The sequence below is a fragment of the Acipenser ruthenus genome, chromosome 28 (genome assembly GCF_902713425.1).
Source record: "Acipenser ruthenus chromosome 28, fAciRut3.2 maternal haplotype, whole genome shotgun sequence".
Classification (NCBI taxonomy): domain Eukaryota; kingdom Metazoa; phylum Chordata; class Actinopteri; order Acipenseriformes; family Acipenseridae; genus Acipenser; species Acipenser ruthenus.
In genome coordinates this window covers 18,242,020-18,256,734 of record NC_081216.1, presented here as the reverse complement: position 1 = coordinate 18,256,734, position 14,715 = coordinate 18,242,020, and the positions used below count along the sequence as shown (strand labels likewise).

General features: G+C 35.4%; 1 protein-coding gene across 1 annotated transcript in view; it reads right to left on the bottom strand.

Annotated features, from left to right (window-relative positions):
• The window catches only part of LOC117435003 (low-density lipoprotein receptor-related protein 5-like), a 70,586-nt gene extending 62,452 nt beyond the window's left edge, over nucleotides 1-8,134 (bottom strand). Inside the window, exon 1 of the mRNA XM_034057822.3 lies at nucleotides 7,791-8,134. Within this exon, the coding sequence (XP_033913713.3) occupies nucleotides 7,791-7,845 (55 nt within the window). The 5' untranslated portion in view covers nucleotides 7,846-8,134. The remainder of the gene's footprint in view (nucleotides 1-7,790) is intronic.
• Between the last annotated feature and the right edge of the window lie 6,581 nt (nucleotides 8,135-14,715).

Below are 14,715 nucleotides of genomic sequence, written 5' to 3'. Positions count from 1 at the left end.
AATGCAAGTTTTGACTGACCTCCTCTGAAACGTCACAGCTATACTGCTTCACTTAGTGTTAATACAATAGCTGTCAGTCTCTATGAATTTCCTTATTCCCACCCTCCCGTGCCACCGATTTGTCAACATTCCAACTGAACCCGCCCCTGGGATCCACACCAAACAGCTATTATTTAGAAAACTGAGTAGTAAGCTTTTCAAGTCTTCCGCTCGTTGTAACTGCAATGCTAAAACAATGCAGGTGACTTTGAGAAAATGAAAAAGCTACTCAACAGGTTTGAAATTGCGCATTGTTGAATTTGCCGAATACATAATCGAAATCACAATACTGAAAAAACAGTACGAGACTGGAGACGAAACAAAGACAAACTTAAAATGGACAAAGAAAAATGAGTTGATAGGAGGAAAGTGTTTATGGCCCGATGTAGAAAACAATTGATTGGAATAGAGTACTTTAAATGACTTTCATACATATTGAAACTTGTTCTACATATTAGTGCAGTACGTGTATGGTTCTGATTAACAAAACAAATGTATTTGTACAGCTGTAAATTGAATGCAATTGTACTGCTCTGTATGCAACACTAAAATGTTTTGTTTACTGGTTATTAAATGGGGCACTTTTTTTTGCTTTTTAATTGATGAAGCAACACTTTTCTTTTAGATTTGAATTAATACAACACATTTGTAATTACCAATGCAGCAGGAACTATTGTCCAAGTGTGGTTTTGTAAAGAAATGATGTTCTTCAACTTGTTTGGGTACTTGATAAGCTAAAATAAAATACCGGTAGTTTAATACAGATGTGATGTGCAATGTATAACTTGATTTTACACTCTGTTAATTATTACTTTTTAAATTTTGAAAAGTGAATAGTTTCTAGCAGCTTAACTAAAAACACTGTAAAAATATTAATGGAATAAAATGTTGCAAACAAGGGTTATTTCAAAACTAAACCTGTGCATCTCTATTTATCGGTGTTGAGCATGTAGGAAAAAAATCAATTGTAAAAAAAAAGTATTTAACACAAAAAACATGTTCTCCTAAAATTGAAGTCTCAATTTTTTAGGTAAATTACATTTAGGAAAATATCATATTACAATCAGGTAGCTATAAATACCTCTGCAAATAAATCTATAGCACAGGTAGAACCGACAGAAAATTTTAGTTGACTCACATATTTGATCATGTCTGGTACTGTTTTGAATCACTTGACTGTTTGTGCACTATATTTTAAACCTGCATGGAATCGCTTAACTATTTAATAGTGATCTAAAATCTTATTTAAATCTTACTCGTTTATTCCATCCATTCAATTCAAAACACAATTAAAATATTAGTTAACACTTGAACCCTTTCAGTTCTGAATTGTTTTTGTCAAAATGAAGTAATATAATTCAAAAAGGAACTCTTTTATTGAGTTGTGCACTGCCTGGGATCTAGGAGTCCTGTGAGGTTCCAAAGTGATTTCCAACAGCATCTTTGAGATTAGTCACAGTGTCTGAAGTTGACTGTCACTTTTCTTGTGCTACCCCTAATGTACAGTGCTTTCCCAATATGAAATGTTGATTGTTGCAACTGTGGGAGCCAATATGTTTAACCACACTTTACACTTGGTGTGTCGAAAGCCTGATTGTCAGGGGACTAAAAATCACAACATACACAAATGACTTCGGAATTTTTACAGACAGACATCGTGAAATTTAGCCCCATGCGAATCGGCCATTTCTTTTTTTTATTCCAGATAATTCTCTCAGGAGGTCCTCACAATTATCTTTTTTTTATTATTATTTAACTCTGGTGTCCTGTGTCTTTTTAGTCCCGTGCGAATCCACCATGCCAGCGTTATGTTAGAATCAATATAAGCATTTCTGGGGTATTTGCCTCAAAGCAATACCACCCTTTATGTTGATGTTGATCAAGTGTTTTTTTACTGGAAACCCTTCAATTCAAGGATTAGCCTGATCCTGTTCAGAACATTAACTTATCCATATCCTTTTATAAACTGCAGTGTACCACAATCTATTCAACTCTACAATAAAATACAATTAAACAAAAATATGTAACTGCACTTCCGGGCAGACACTTGCCACCATGTCACTCTAATCCCAATATTATTCTTTAACCCTAGAACTGTGCAATCCCATTGTTTCAGAGTGCTTCATCTAAACACAGTATATGATAAAACTAGACTGGCCTTGTTCTGAAGCAAATGCAGAGACAAGACAATTCCTGGAATTATACAGACGTAACTGTATACAAATAGCAAGCAACCTGACCATGTTGCATGCAGGAGCAGTTCCATGATGCTGGTTTGGTGCAGTTACTGTATTTCTCTGTATATTTACACTTTGGTTTTTGTATATCAGTTTCACCCCCCATGCCGAAGCAGCAGCCGTCCCATTGTAGAATATACTGGAAAGACAATCTTTAAATACGGCACTCCTTTTATTCTTATGTTTAAAAACAAGTACCCAAGTACAAATTCCAAGTACACTTTAACAAGCGTAATGTGTGTAGCCTTGCCACATACGTTACCTAACAAACTCAACAACTGTTTACTGGTAGCTAGATTATTATTAACCATAAACACAATTAATTAAATAGATTTGCCTGTCTAATATAAATACCAGTCCGTCTTATAAACAAGTACTCATTTCATAATGACGCATGTATCAGTTACATAAAACCTTGTTCCTCAAATATAGGAAACTTGAGCCCAGATTGAATCTCATTCAGCCCTGCTGTGTGATTATGTTTGTTTCAATATCTCATGGCAGCAAAACCCACCTAAAAGTCTGAACAACCTGTACAAAAAGGGTTCACGTAGCTTTGTCTTTTAAACAATTACTGCAATTCAGTCCATTTGGGCAAAAGGACTGAGTTTGGCTAGTTTGTTTCAGTGCAATGTGAAAGCACAGTCAGTTCAGAACAATGTTGAAGTACACCAAGTCCTTTTGAAGGGAACCACGTTATTTTGCACCACGGTGCACATGTGAATTCAAAAAGGAACCGAGTTTTTTTCCAAAAACTAACCATACGTGAAAAGGCCCTTACATGTGTTACATTATCTATCTGTTATGTAGTTTTAGCTGTAAGGACACAGGGTATATCCAACTGAGGTAATAACGAATCCTCATACACATTTACAGCACATAATATAAGTAAGTATTATATAAGTGAAACAAAAGTGGGGTCTGGAAAGTTAGTGTATATTTAATTATACATATTTTAGCAGATCCTATTAGGGTTGGGACGATTTGCGATAACTCGGGAATATCATATCAAACAGAAGTCACGATAAAAAAAATTGCATTATAAAAGTAATTACCGAGTTATCGGAGATGTACGATATTGTATTTATTATGACCATTTTTAATGACAGCTGAATTTTGCATGCTATTTTTCATTTAATTATTCCAAAGGTAATTCCAGGTATTCCATCTGTTCTAGTAATATTTAATTAGTACGTCTTGTAATGTATTAGAGAAGCTGCTACTTCCACCCTAACGATGACCCAGTGGTTATAAGATTTCATTACAAAAAGCGAGTGAACGCAGCAGTGAGCACTCTTTCAAAAAAGAAATGCTCTAAGTCCAGAATCTTTAGGTATTTCTGGAGAAAATGGAGGCAACCAGTGTGCAAAATATGCTACACTAATGTTATCATACCAACAGAAAACTATTGTGGACTATTTTAGAAAATAGCAGCAGGTAGGCTATGCGTTTTTCTTGCAGCCACGCGTACACAGTAAACTATTCTATGTACATTTAAAATTGATTTATTATTTGTTTATTGTGCGCAGTATATGTAAAGTACTGTATGGTATCATAGCTTGTAAATGCGGCAACATTAACTATTTTGTTGTTTTGTGTACTATTAAGTAGTAAATAGAAAGTGTGCGAAATTCCTTTAGTTTCAACTTAAAATAATCTTTCATTATTTCTGAATTCTACAGTAATATGTACAGAGAAGGCATGATTTACCATTATTTACAGTAGCCGATAGGCTAAAGTAAAAAAGAAAATGCACTGGGTATTCATTTGATTTTACAATTTGTATACTGTACAGTCATTCTTAATGTCATGTGTACAAAAAATGCATTACAGGTTTTTAAGTGAAAAGGGAAATGCATGTAAAATAAATTGCGCAGTATAAATGTGCATTCATATTTAAACACTTAATTATCCCAGGTAACCAGTCCTCAGTTTAGCGAGAGACTATTCTATATCTGTAAACCATATATATCGGGTATGTGGACCAGCAAGGTATTCTCACATAACACTATCAAAAATTCTCTATCTACATTCAGGTTGCAGACGTAATGTTGTATTTTTATACACAAATACAATGTATCCTGTAACATACTAGAGATACTTCACCTTATACACGGTATATCTTTCTGTGATTACATCAAGGATATGGGCTTTAGATTATACAAAGGGTGCAACTTAAATATTTAAACTATGACGAACACCCTTTTAGTCTGGAAGTCAACAAACCCACAAGACAACTGTTAACCAGGACTGGGTTCAATTCCTGCTTTTAAATTCATATTATTTTTTTTAAATCAAATCCCAATTGCAATTACTTCAAAGGAATTGGATTGATATCTTAGACATAATAATTGTTGTGATTGTTCAACTGCTTTCATATGATCCAATTTAATTGACTAACAGTGACTTACATTGAAGTAATTCTCTGCCGCTGTGCAAAGCTCATTTTAACAGATTACTGCTAATTGCAATTTTGATCAATGATGTGTTGGAAATGATTAAAAGGGAATGAGAATTGGAATTTGAATGCATTTTAAAACAGGAATTGACCCCCAAACTTGCTGTTAACAAAATTCGATCAACATAACATTCCCATGAGGTCCTGCAGTACTATAAAACCTGCACTGCCTTTAGTATAGACTGCTTCGTCTGAGATGGCTCTCTATAATAAAATCACTGTGTCTGCTATTGTAAACATGTTCAAACCTGATGTTTAATTAAGAGCTCTATTTGTGTTTTAAACATCCCCTTGCTATCGCTCCTGGCGCCGAAATGATGAAACAATTGGTCACATGCTTTATACAAGCCAATGATGGGTTGACACTTATTTTCTGATTTGTTGTATTGTTCCTATAAACTACAACAAACTAGCCTAAGGATACCAATTACTGAGTCAGACTGCACCAACATAAGAGCTTTTTTTGACATCTGTAATTAACAGTGTACCAGGATTTAGTAGGATTCCTAGATCCTTCATTCAACTACAATTCTGTTCTAATGATTTTTTCAATGAATTAACTTTATCATTATAAAACATGCCCTGATAAAAGTTTACCATAGTGAAAGCATAGCAAAGTGTAATAAAGCATAGGCAAATATTGTAAGCCTGGGGAGATACTGTAAAGCTTACAAAAATATGGCAAACCATGCTAAACTTTGATTAGTCATAGCCTAAATGTATTACTTCTTCAACAAATAAATACACCAAGACCAAAGAATGGAGTATATTACCAAAGTGTCAGTACAGAAGAATCATTCATTTACGTTGTCAAACATGCTTAAAACAGCAAACAATGCTGAAGCTGAAAAGTTTTTGTCTGTAACTTTCAATAACCCAGACCCCCTTTTTTTTTTTGCTAGTTACTTTCATCCCGACAGCCTCACTTCAAAACCCTACCTTAAATTACTCAGGCTATCAGTTTACAGCAGCAGGAACATGCCTTGGTATGTTCCTTTTGTAACCCTTAAATCAACTGAATCCTTTTTTTGTCAGCTTACCTGTGCTGTAATTTAAAACTGAAAAACTAAGCTACATTTTAGCAGCCATGGTTTAATCAGGCTGACACAGTTTATCCTATTTATTGCCCTCAAATTAAGAATCTAACCTATACAAAATAGAAGACTTTCTGCTATTGGGTCAACCCATTTCAGAATTCTCATTCGGTTCAGAGAAGACATTGAATTTTCATAATTATTTGATTCTCTGGTCAACAATTAAGAAATGCCTGTTTTTTTTTCTTTGCTATGCTGGCACTTAATTTTGATTAGTTTCAGCCCATTGTAGAATGGGTACACATTTTAAAGATTTGCAACTGCCCCCTGCCCCCCCCAAGCAGCTCAAACTGTGAGCTAGATCACCTGTGTACAAGTAGCTCACTTTGTCATTGCCATTTCCTCATTCACAGGAAGTCCTATGACGTTAAAGACTGAATACACACAAGTGTTTAGTGCCTATTAGGACAGCAGGGTCAAAGGTTAGAAAGTAAGCAATGACAAGAGTTCATTGTAGCTACAGTATACAACCGGGATAGTTTTAATGGAAGACCTAATCATACAGTTATTATAATGAAATCTGAAGAATATGAAGCGTTCTCAGCACAACTAGCTAAAGATACAAGTTATTTTATTCAACTGATCTAAATAAACGCTTTCTTTGTCCTTTTTTATTCAAATACCGCACTTAATTTAAAACGTTTTTCTTTTTATTTCTGCGCGAAATACATACGGTACATATGTGTTTAATAAATGAACATAAATATTATGCAACATCTTATAAACACATTCTAGTGTTTATACACTACTTTACACTTGGTGTTTATTTTGGTAACACTTGTGTTTGTCGTGTGTCTATAGTTTAGTAGAAAACAATTACAATAAACACTAAAACGTGGTTACGATCTGGTACATATTTTCATTTAATCTTAAACATTTGGTTTTACATCGTGGACGTGGTGGTTCTTTCTGAAATTAAATGTGACGTTATGAATCAAACTTAATTTCGTTTAAAAGTTAGCAGTAAAGAGAAATTATATAATTATATATATATATATATATATATATATATAATTTCTCTTTATTGCTAACTGCTATATATATATATATATATATATATAAGTGAATACTAAACTGGAAATTTTTTTTTATCAAACTTTAAAAGTACCACTACGGTATGACAGCTCTTATTCCCTTTTTATCCACAAATTAAAGGCAACACATAATAAAACAGTTAACTAAAATGTTTAAAAATACTAATTAAATAATTTTTTTAAAAAGTTCAGTTCCATTTCTTGGCTGCGTCGGTGGCGTAAATTTCAATAAGAATGCTCCCATATCTAACCCCCCACCCAATTGTGCAAACTGCAGCTTTATTACTACAGTAGGGTACGTGAAACAAATGATTTCACTGTACTTGAAAATCGACATGGTCGCATGAACAAGAAGAATCTAAATCGCGGGTGGTTTTCACTTATTTTTTTTCTTTACCGCTGAGCAGCAGATGTTTTTAAAGTCAGTAAAACAAAAAGGTTCCAAACTTTCTGTGACACCCGACACCGCTTCTAATCAATCGCAATTCACTCCGAGGCCTCGGGAGCATTACACAAAACTTTTGTTTAACAAATGGAACGCAAATGCATATTTCCAACAACGTTTTAACATAAAATTACGACAAATTTCCGAACTAACATGGCAACGGGTTTTCTTTCACCCTCCAAAGCTGCACTTAATTACGAACTTTCTTTTTATATTTCTTTTCTCGCTGTTTTACAATGCGAGGAATATATTTTTTAAAAGTCCTGAAAAACAAAAACAAAACAAAAACCGCTCGATTAATAACAAATAGTTCATAAATAAATAAGCGCTTTTGGTTACAGCAAAACATCCCTGTGTTTTATCCCCTTTCCCCCTGATCCATACATGAAAACGAGGAGCCATACTGGTGCCTTACATACAGCAACAATGTCCGTACGGTACTTTACCATCTTGGGGATCTCAACAAAAAAAGTCAAAACTTACCACCAACCAGAAGGAAATAACTGTAAAGCAGTAACCCGATGAACAAAGTCTCCATTGCAAGTCCTTGTGGCGATTTTATCCTTATTCCGGCTCCATGATCTTATTTATTTTTGCAAAAAGTTTGTATCCGAAAGAGTGGATCGGTTATTACTTTGTAGCAAGCTCTGCACTGGCTAACTCAGCTCAACCAGCGCACTACAAGCAACGAGTGACAGCGGAAACCGGGTGACGTCACAGGACAAACACTGCTACCCACTACTTACAGTTGCAGCGCTGAACTCGATGCTAATGAATTAGGGGCATTGAGCCCCTCCAGGCAGCGGCAGCGTGCAACAAGTAAATCCCAATCTCTTACACAGCCCATTTTTATTGCCCTCAATGTTGATCAAAGCAGCATGGCTTTTTTTGTACTTCTTAACTTGTCTGTTACGGTAACCAACGTGTAGACTATTAAGCTGTCCTAACTCAATGTAACTCAACGCGCACTCCACTCTGCCTGGTGCAACTGGCACAGAGAACAGACCAGCACAAAAAAATAGCGAACAATGTTAAGATCGTTTGCATTTCAGATTAACGCATATTTCAGATGTGTATTGAGATAACAGTCGGTGGGGTCAAGACTTGTTTGTTTGTTTTAATAATGTGAAGCCTTTTAGCATACACAGTTTTTTGGGGGAAACAGTTTTTCCAAAATTGAACATTGAACTATCTTGGATAAAAGAGTAACTTGATACGGGTATGAAATATCCCATTTATCCTCTCCTTGAGAAGCCCTTAATATATAATTTTCTGTTTCAGTTATCACACCTGTGGCATCAATAAAGCTTTCTAAGTACAGCAGTTGGTACACCAGAGTGTAACCATTCACCTGTCCCCATGCAACACTGCCCATAGTGGAGCAGTGTGGAGTAGTGGTTAGAGCTCTGGACTCTTGACTGGAGGGTTGTGGGTTCAATCCCCAGAGGGGGACACTGCTGTTGTATCCTTGAGCAAGGTACTTTACCTAGATTGCTCCAGTAAAAACCCAACTGTATAAATGGGTAATTGTATATAAAATAATGTAGTATCTGTGTAATGTGATAGCTTGTAACAATTGTAAGTCGCTCTGGATAAGGGTGTCTGCTAAGAAATAAATAATAATAATAATAATAATAATGTTAAAAAGAAAAAAAGTCTGATTATTTTATATAAAAAGGTACTTGCACTAACATGTTCATTTTGACCGGGTAGCCTTTATTCCTGTCATTCAAAAACCAGCTGCTTCACCTATTGACTGTCTTGGGATTTTATCAGTAATATGTTTCAGTCATGAAGACACTGCTGAGGTGATTTTTTTCTATAAGACACGCTCCTTTCAGAACTGCACATTTGAGACCTATAGAAGTGCACGAAAGGTAAGATTTATGGAATATTTTCTTGGTACAGCTACTTTAAGGATTGGTCACTGTAATGCTTGGTTTGCTGCAGGACTCCAGAGTCTGTTTCTTTCAAGGTTTCAGCTGCTGCAAAACGCAGCTGCTCATGTTTTGACTAAAAACTAAAGTCAACACATTACTTCTATTCTGGATTCCTTACATTCACTTCCAGTAGCTGCAAACAAACTAGCTATACCTTTATTTGACTCAGTGGTTGACTTACAGTAAAACTGCACATATTATGAAATTCCTTATAAAAGTGTATCATAATCTAGGTCTCTTAAACCTACCTTGATTTTTGCATTGTAATTTATGTTTTTCTTTTTTTGTGAAGTACCTTGCAGTGCAATTTGACAGGGGGTGGGTGGAAGGTTTTTCCTTTATTAGTTTATCGCTGGGGCTGGGAGTTTTGCCTTTTACTCTTTAGTTTTACATCCAGAACTTCAGTTTATGTACTTCAAGAATAGCAATCGGATTGCATTGAGCTGTCTTTATTGTATCAAACACCACTGGACTTACACTACTACTATGTAAATAATCCATATGAAGTAAACATGAATTAACAGTATATTCATATTGAACCCCAAACTAAACATGAATTTATCACGAACAGCAAAACTGGTGTTAAATGTATCAATAATTCATCTCCCAAACCTCACAGGGGCACTGGGCTACCTTCATTTCAGGTGGCAAACAGGTAGGTCTAATTAAAAGAGACTCACAAGCTATATTCTTTTGTCCCACATGTTATCTGATCATGAAAAAAAAGTCAGTCATGTCTTGTCAATTTTCAAAAAATCCTCCCTCATGTTAGGCTTTTTCTTTGTACATATTCTTTTATTGACTCAAAAAACAGAATATATAACAGATAATTCTCAAAAATTCCCTATAGCTGTATTTTCTAATATGGTTAAAGAAAACTGACAGGATTGCTGAAAGAAAGAAACCCTGTAATCACAACTTTTTACACTTATAATAACTTTGAAGTCTTTTTCAAAGCTCTTTTCAAAATGGCTGCTCTAGTGCATTAGGGTTTGAGATCTGTACTCTAAATCATTGCAGGAAGAGTGATTTCAAAAATTAAAAACATAATTACAACTGCTGGATTTTCTGTTCCGCACCACATCATGGATCGTTATTGCTGTTACCTGTTTGACAATGTGGGCAATAATCCTTACACTATCACTAGAGTGGACATTTTGAAAATATGTTTGAAACAAACTTTAAAGTTGTTAACAATGAAAAGAAAAATGACCGGTGAGTTATTTAAACAGTTGAACCAAGACGTGGGGACGTATAACACTATATTTTTTGGAACCCCGCTACTTGCTTAATTGCTTGCTTAATTACAATATGTTTTGCTTTGTGCTGTTTCTTTCATTTGTAGTTTGCTCAAATACTGTATAGATTGTGTGTGTGTGTGTGTGTGTGTGTGTGTGTGTGTGTGTCAATGCAAGCAAAAGGGCCTCTTTGAAACCCAGTGGGGGTCATACAGGTACCATTGACATGGCACTTATTGAAATATCCCCAATTGTTTTTATTATCCAATACTAATATTTGGAAAGGATACAGAAATAAGCTGCATTAAAGTTTAGGGAACAGGAATGAAAGAAAACCATCTTGGATCCCATTTATATTGAGGTCAGGCTTTTTTTTCTTTTACTCTTTTATTACCCAGTACAATAACATGCTGGTAGCTTAGCACAGATCTAGCCTTTTAGTGTGTCCTTATTTTCCTGGAGCTGTAACATGACACAGTTCTCTTTGTTTCCCTAAACCTATTGTCAGTACAAAGAGGCTTTATGCTTACACACCAATGGACCCACCTGTACTGTATGTTGAGGGTCCCTGTGAAATGGATTCAGGCAGGAGCAGCATATATTGTAGGGCTGTGGGGGTTCAAAGTATAAATTTGGACCCCGTGAAGTTTGGTTAAATGTAACTCCACAAAAAGAATACATTGTAAATATTGTTTCTCTTTGTGACTTTCTCGAAAATGCTACCAACGTCAGGATTAAAGTCAGTAACAAAGCCATAAAATGACTTTGTAACTTAAAAAATGAATTTGTTAGCTAATGCATTTTTCAAGTACAGTAAAAGCTATTTTGTATCCATATTTGTATTAAGAGTATAGTTATTGATATTGGGGCATAAGAAAACATCATAACAAAGCAAGATGACAAGAAACACATTGTACTTGTCTTCAGTCCTGTAAGGGTTAATAAGAAATGTACCTCAGGAGTGGATGGAATAGATCGTAGGTAATAAGACAAGGACCTCTAGCAACGAATAATAGCAAGATGTCAGAGTTGAAAATACTTATTTCAATATGTTCTTGAATGCTTTCAATTAAAAAAATAGAATTGAACACTAAAACAGACAGATATCATGTATTTTAATGGGAGCATAAGAAATGAGTTCATACTAGACAACAAAGATATTTGGGCCCAACAGCAGTGCACAGCCCTCCAATGATATCTAGTGTTAGTGTCAGCTCTCATTGCGAGCTTGCTATTCAATTGCTTACAACGCAGCAGATTTAAATACTGCCTGCTTTTGAATAATTGAAATGTGAACCTTGCTGTGTATTTTTATATTTTCAGAGGATAAAGAGACTTCAGTGCACCGTTTCTGTGTTCGATTTTTAGATCCTTGGGACCTTTATGCTTTATTTAAAAACAATGGTGGAATTGAGATCTTCCACTTTTTGCATCACTTGAATATACCCCTGCTGTGCCATGCATGTATTACTCCAATTAAACAGGAATCGGCTCTAATTGAAACTATTAAAAGCCTTTTTGGATTCTCATTTATTATGAGGTCCCATAATTCTATGCCCCATACGGTTTCCAAATATAAAGCTTAACATTATGGATTTCCTAATAGTACAATCTATCACTGTTTATCACATATTGAACCCATTATATATACCCTGTGTCGTTCAGCATGAAAGACTGGTTCTGTACTCTGTAACACACAAAGGAATCCAGAGAAAGCACTAATAACCATATATGGTTTTGCAGCCCCCTGTACTCGAAGGCTATAATAACTTTCAAATTACTAAAATGACATGCTATTATAATAATTATCTTTGTCCCATTTCTGTCTTTTCCAATTTGCTTTCGGAACAGCAACAAACTCTAAACAAACAAAGCAAATCCAAGTCTGCCTTTTGATACATTGCACTAATGACAATTTATGATTCTATTATGAACAGAATAGCCCTTTTATTTTGGTTTTTGTTGCTATGTAGATTTCAGTCGGGGTAATTTTGCAAATATTTTAATTTGGTTTCACTAGAGTGCTGAAAAAAATAAAATGTGTGTGTGTGTGTGTGTGTGTGTGTGTATATATATATATATAGTTTGAGAAAAAGGAAAACTGCTGTGTACCAAAATGATCAACAAGAAAAAAGAAAAAAAGAAAAGGATATTTCAGGTACTTAAAAAGGTAGAATAATTGATTACAAATCAATTATCAGGACGTTTCGGACTACAAGTCCTTTATCGGCTGAATAAAAAAAAAATATATATATACAGTACTGTGCAAAAGTTTTAGGCAGGTGTGAAAAAATGCTGTAAAGTAAGAATGCTTTCAAAAATAGACATGTTAATAGATTATATTTATCAATTAACTAAATGCAAAGTGAGTGAACAGAAGAAAAATCTAAATCAAATCCATATTTGGTGTGACCACCCTTTGCCTTCAAAACAGCATCAATTCTTCTAGGTACACTTGCACAAAGTCAGGGATTTTGTAGGCATATAGTCAGGTGTATGATTAAACAATTATACCAAACAGGTTCTAATGATCATCAATTCAATATGTAGGTTGAAACACAATCATTAACTGAAACAGAAACAGCTGTGTAGGAGGAATAAAACTGGGTGAGGAACAGCCAAACTCAGCTAACAAGGTGAGGTTGCTGAAGACAGTTTACTGTCAAAAGTCATACACCACGGTAAGACTGAGCACAGCAACAAGACACAAGGTAGTTATACTGCATCAGCAAGGTCTCTCCCAGGCAGAAATTTCAAGGCAGACAGGGGTTTCCAGATGTGCTGTCCAAGCTCTTTTGAAGAAGCACAAAGAAACGGGCAACATTGAGGACCGTAGACGCAGTGGTCGGCCAAGGAAACTTACTGCAGCAGATGAAAGACACATCATGCTTAGTTCCCTTCGCAATCAGAAGATGTCCAGCAGTGCCATCAGCTCAGAATTGGCAGAAAACAGTGGGACCCTGGTACACCCATCTACTGTCTGGAGAAGTCTGGTCAGAAGTGGCCTTCATGGAAGACTTGCGGCCAAAAAGCCATACCTCTGACGTGGAAACAAGGCCAAGCGACTCAACTATGCACGAAAACACAGGAACTGGGGTGCAGAAAAATGGCTGCAGGTGCTCTGGACTGATGAGTCAAAATTTGAAATATTTGGCTGTAGCAGAAGGCAGTTTGTTCGCTGAAGGGCTGGCGAGCGGTACACGAATGAGTGTCTGCAGGCAACAGTGAAGCATGGTGGAGATTCCTTGCAAGTTTGAGGCTGCATTTCTGCAAATGGAGTTGGGGATTTGGTCAGAATTAATGGTCTCCTCAATGCTGAGAAGTACAGGCAGATACTTATCCATCATGCAATACCATCAGTGAGGCATCTGATTGGCCCCAAATTTATTCTGCAGCATGACAACGACCCCAAACATACAGCGAAAGTCATTAAGAACTATCTTCAGCGTAAAGAAGAACAAGGAGTCCTGGAAGCCCTGATCTCAACATCGTCGAGTCTGTCTGGGATTACATGAAGAGAAAGAAGCAACTGAGGCTGCCTAAATCCACAGAAGAACTGTGGTTAGTTCTACAAGATGTTTTGGCCAACCTACCTGCCGAGTTCCTTCAAAAACTGTGTGCAAGTGTACCTAGAAGAATTGATGCTGTTTTGAAAGCAAAGGGTGGTCACACCAAATATTGATTTGATGTAGATTTTTCTTCTGTTCACTCACGTTGCATTTTGTTAATTGATAAATATAATCTATTAACATGTCTATTTTTGAAAGCATTCTTACTTTACAGCATTTTTTCACACCTGCCTAAAACTTTTGCACAGTACTGTATATATATATATATATATATATATATATATATATATATATATATATATATATATATATATATAATTACAGTTGTATTAGGCTTTCAAACGTCTACATTTTGTTTGCTTCATGTTTTTCAGTAACAAGGGTTTTCTCAATGCATGTATTATATAACTATATAAAGAATTTCGCAGACATGTTTTGGAGTTGTATTTGAGGTCTACACATTTTTTTTTTGGATGTTTTCTATAGAGATTTTATTTTATTTATTTATTTATTTTGTATTTATTTAGCAGACGTCTTTATCCAAATGATTTTAAATTTAGTGGCTCTCAGTTGCCACAGTTGCAGAGGGGACAGACATTACAGTTGCACACCCCTAGTAAACCTGGTAAGTAATAACATAAGCAGATGTAACAGGGAGGAG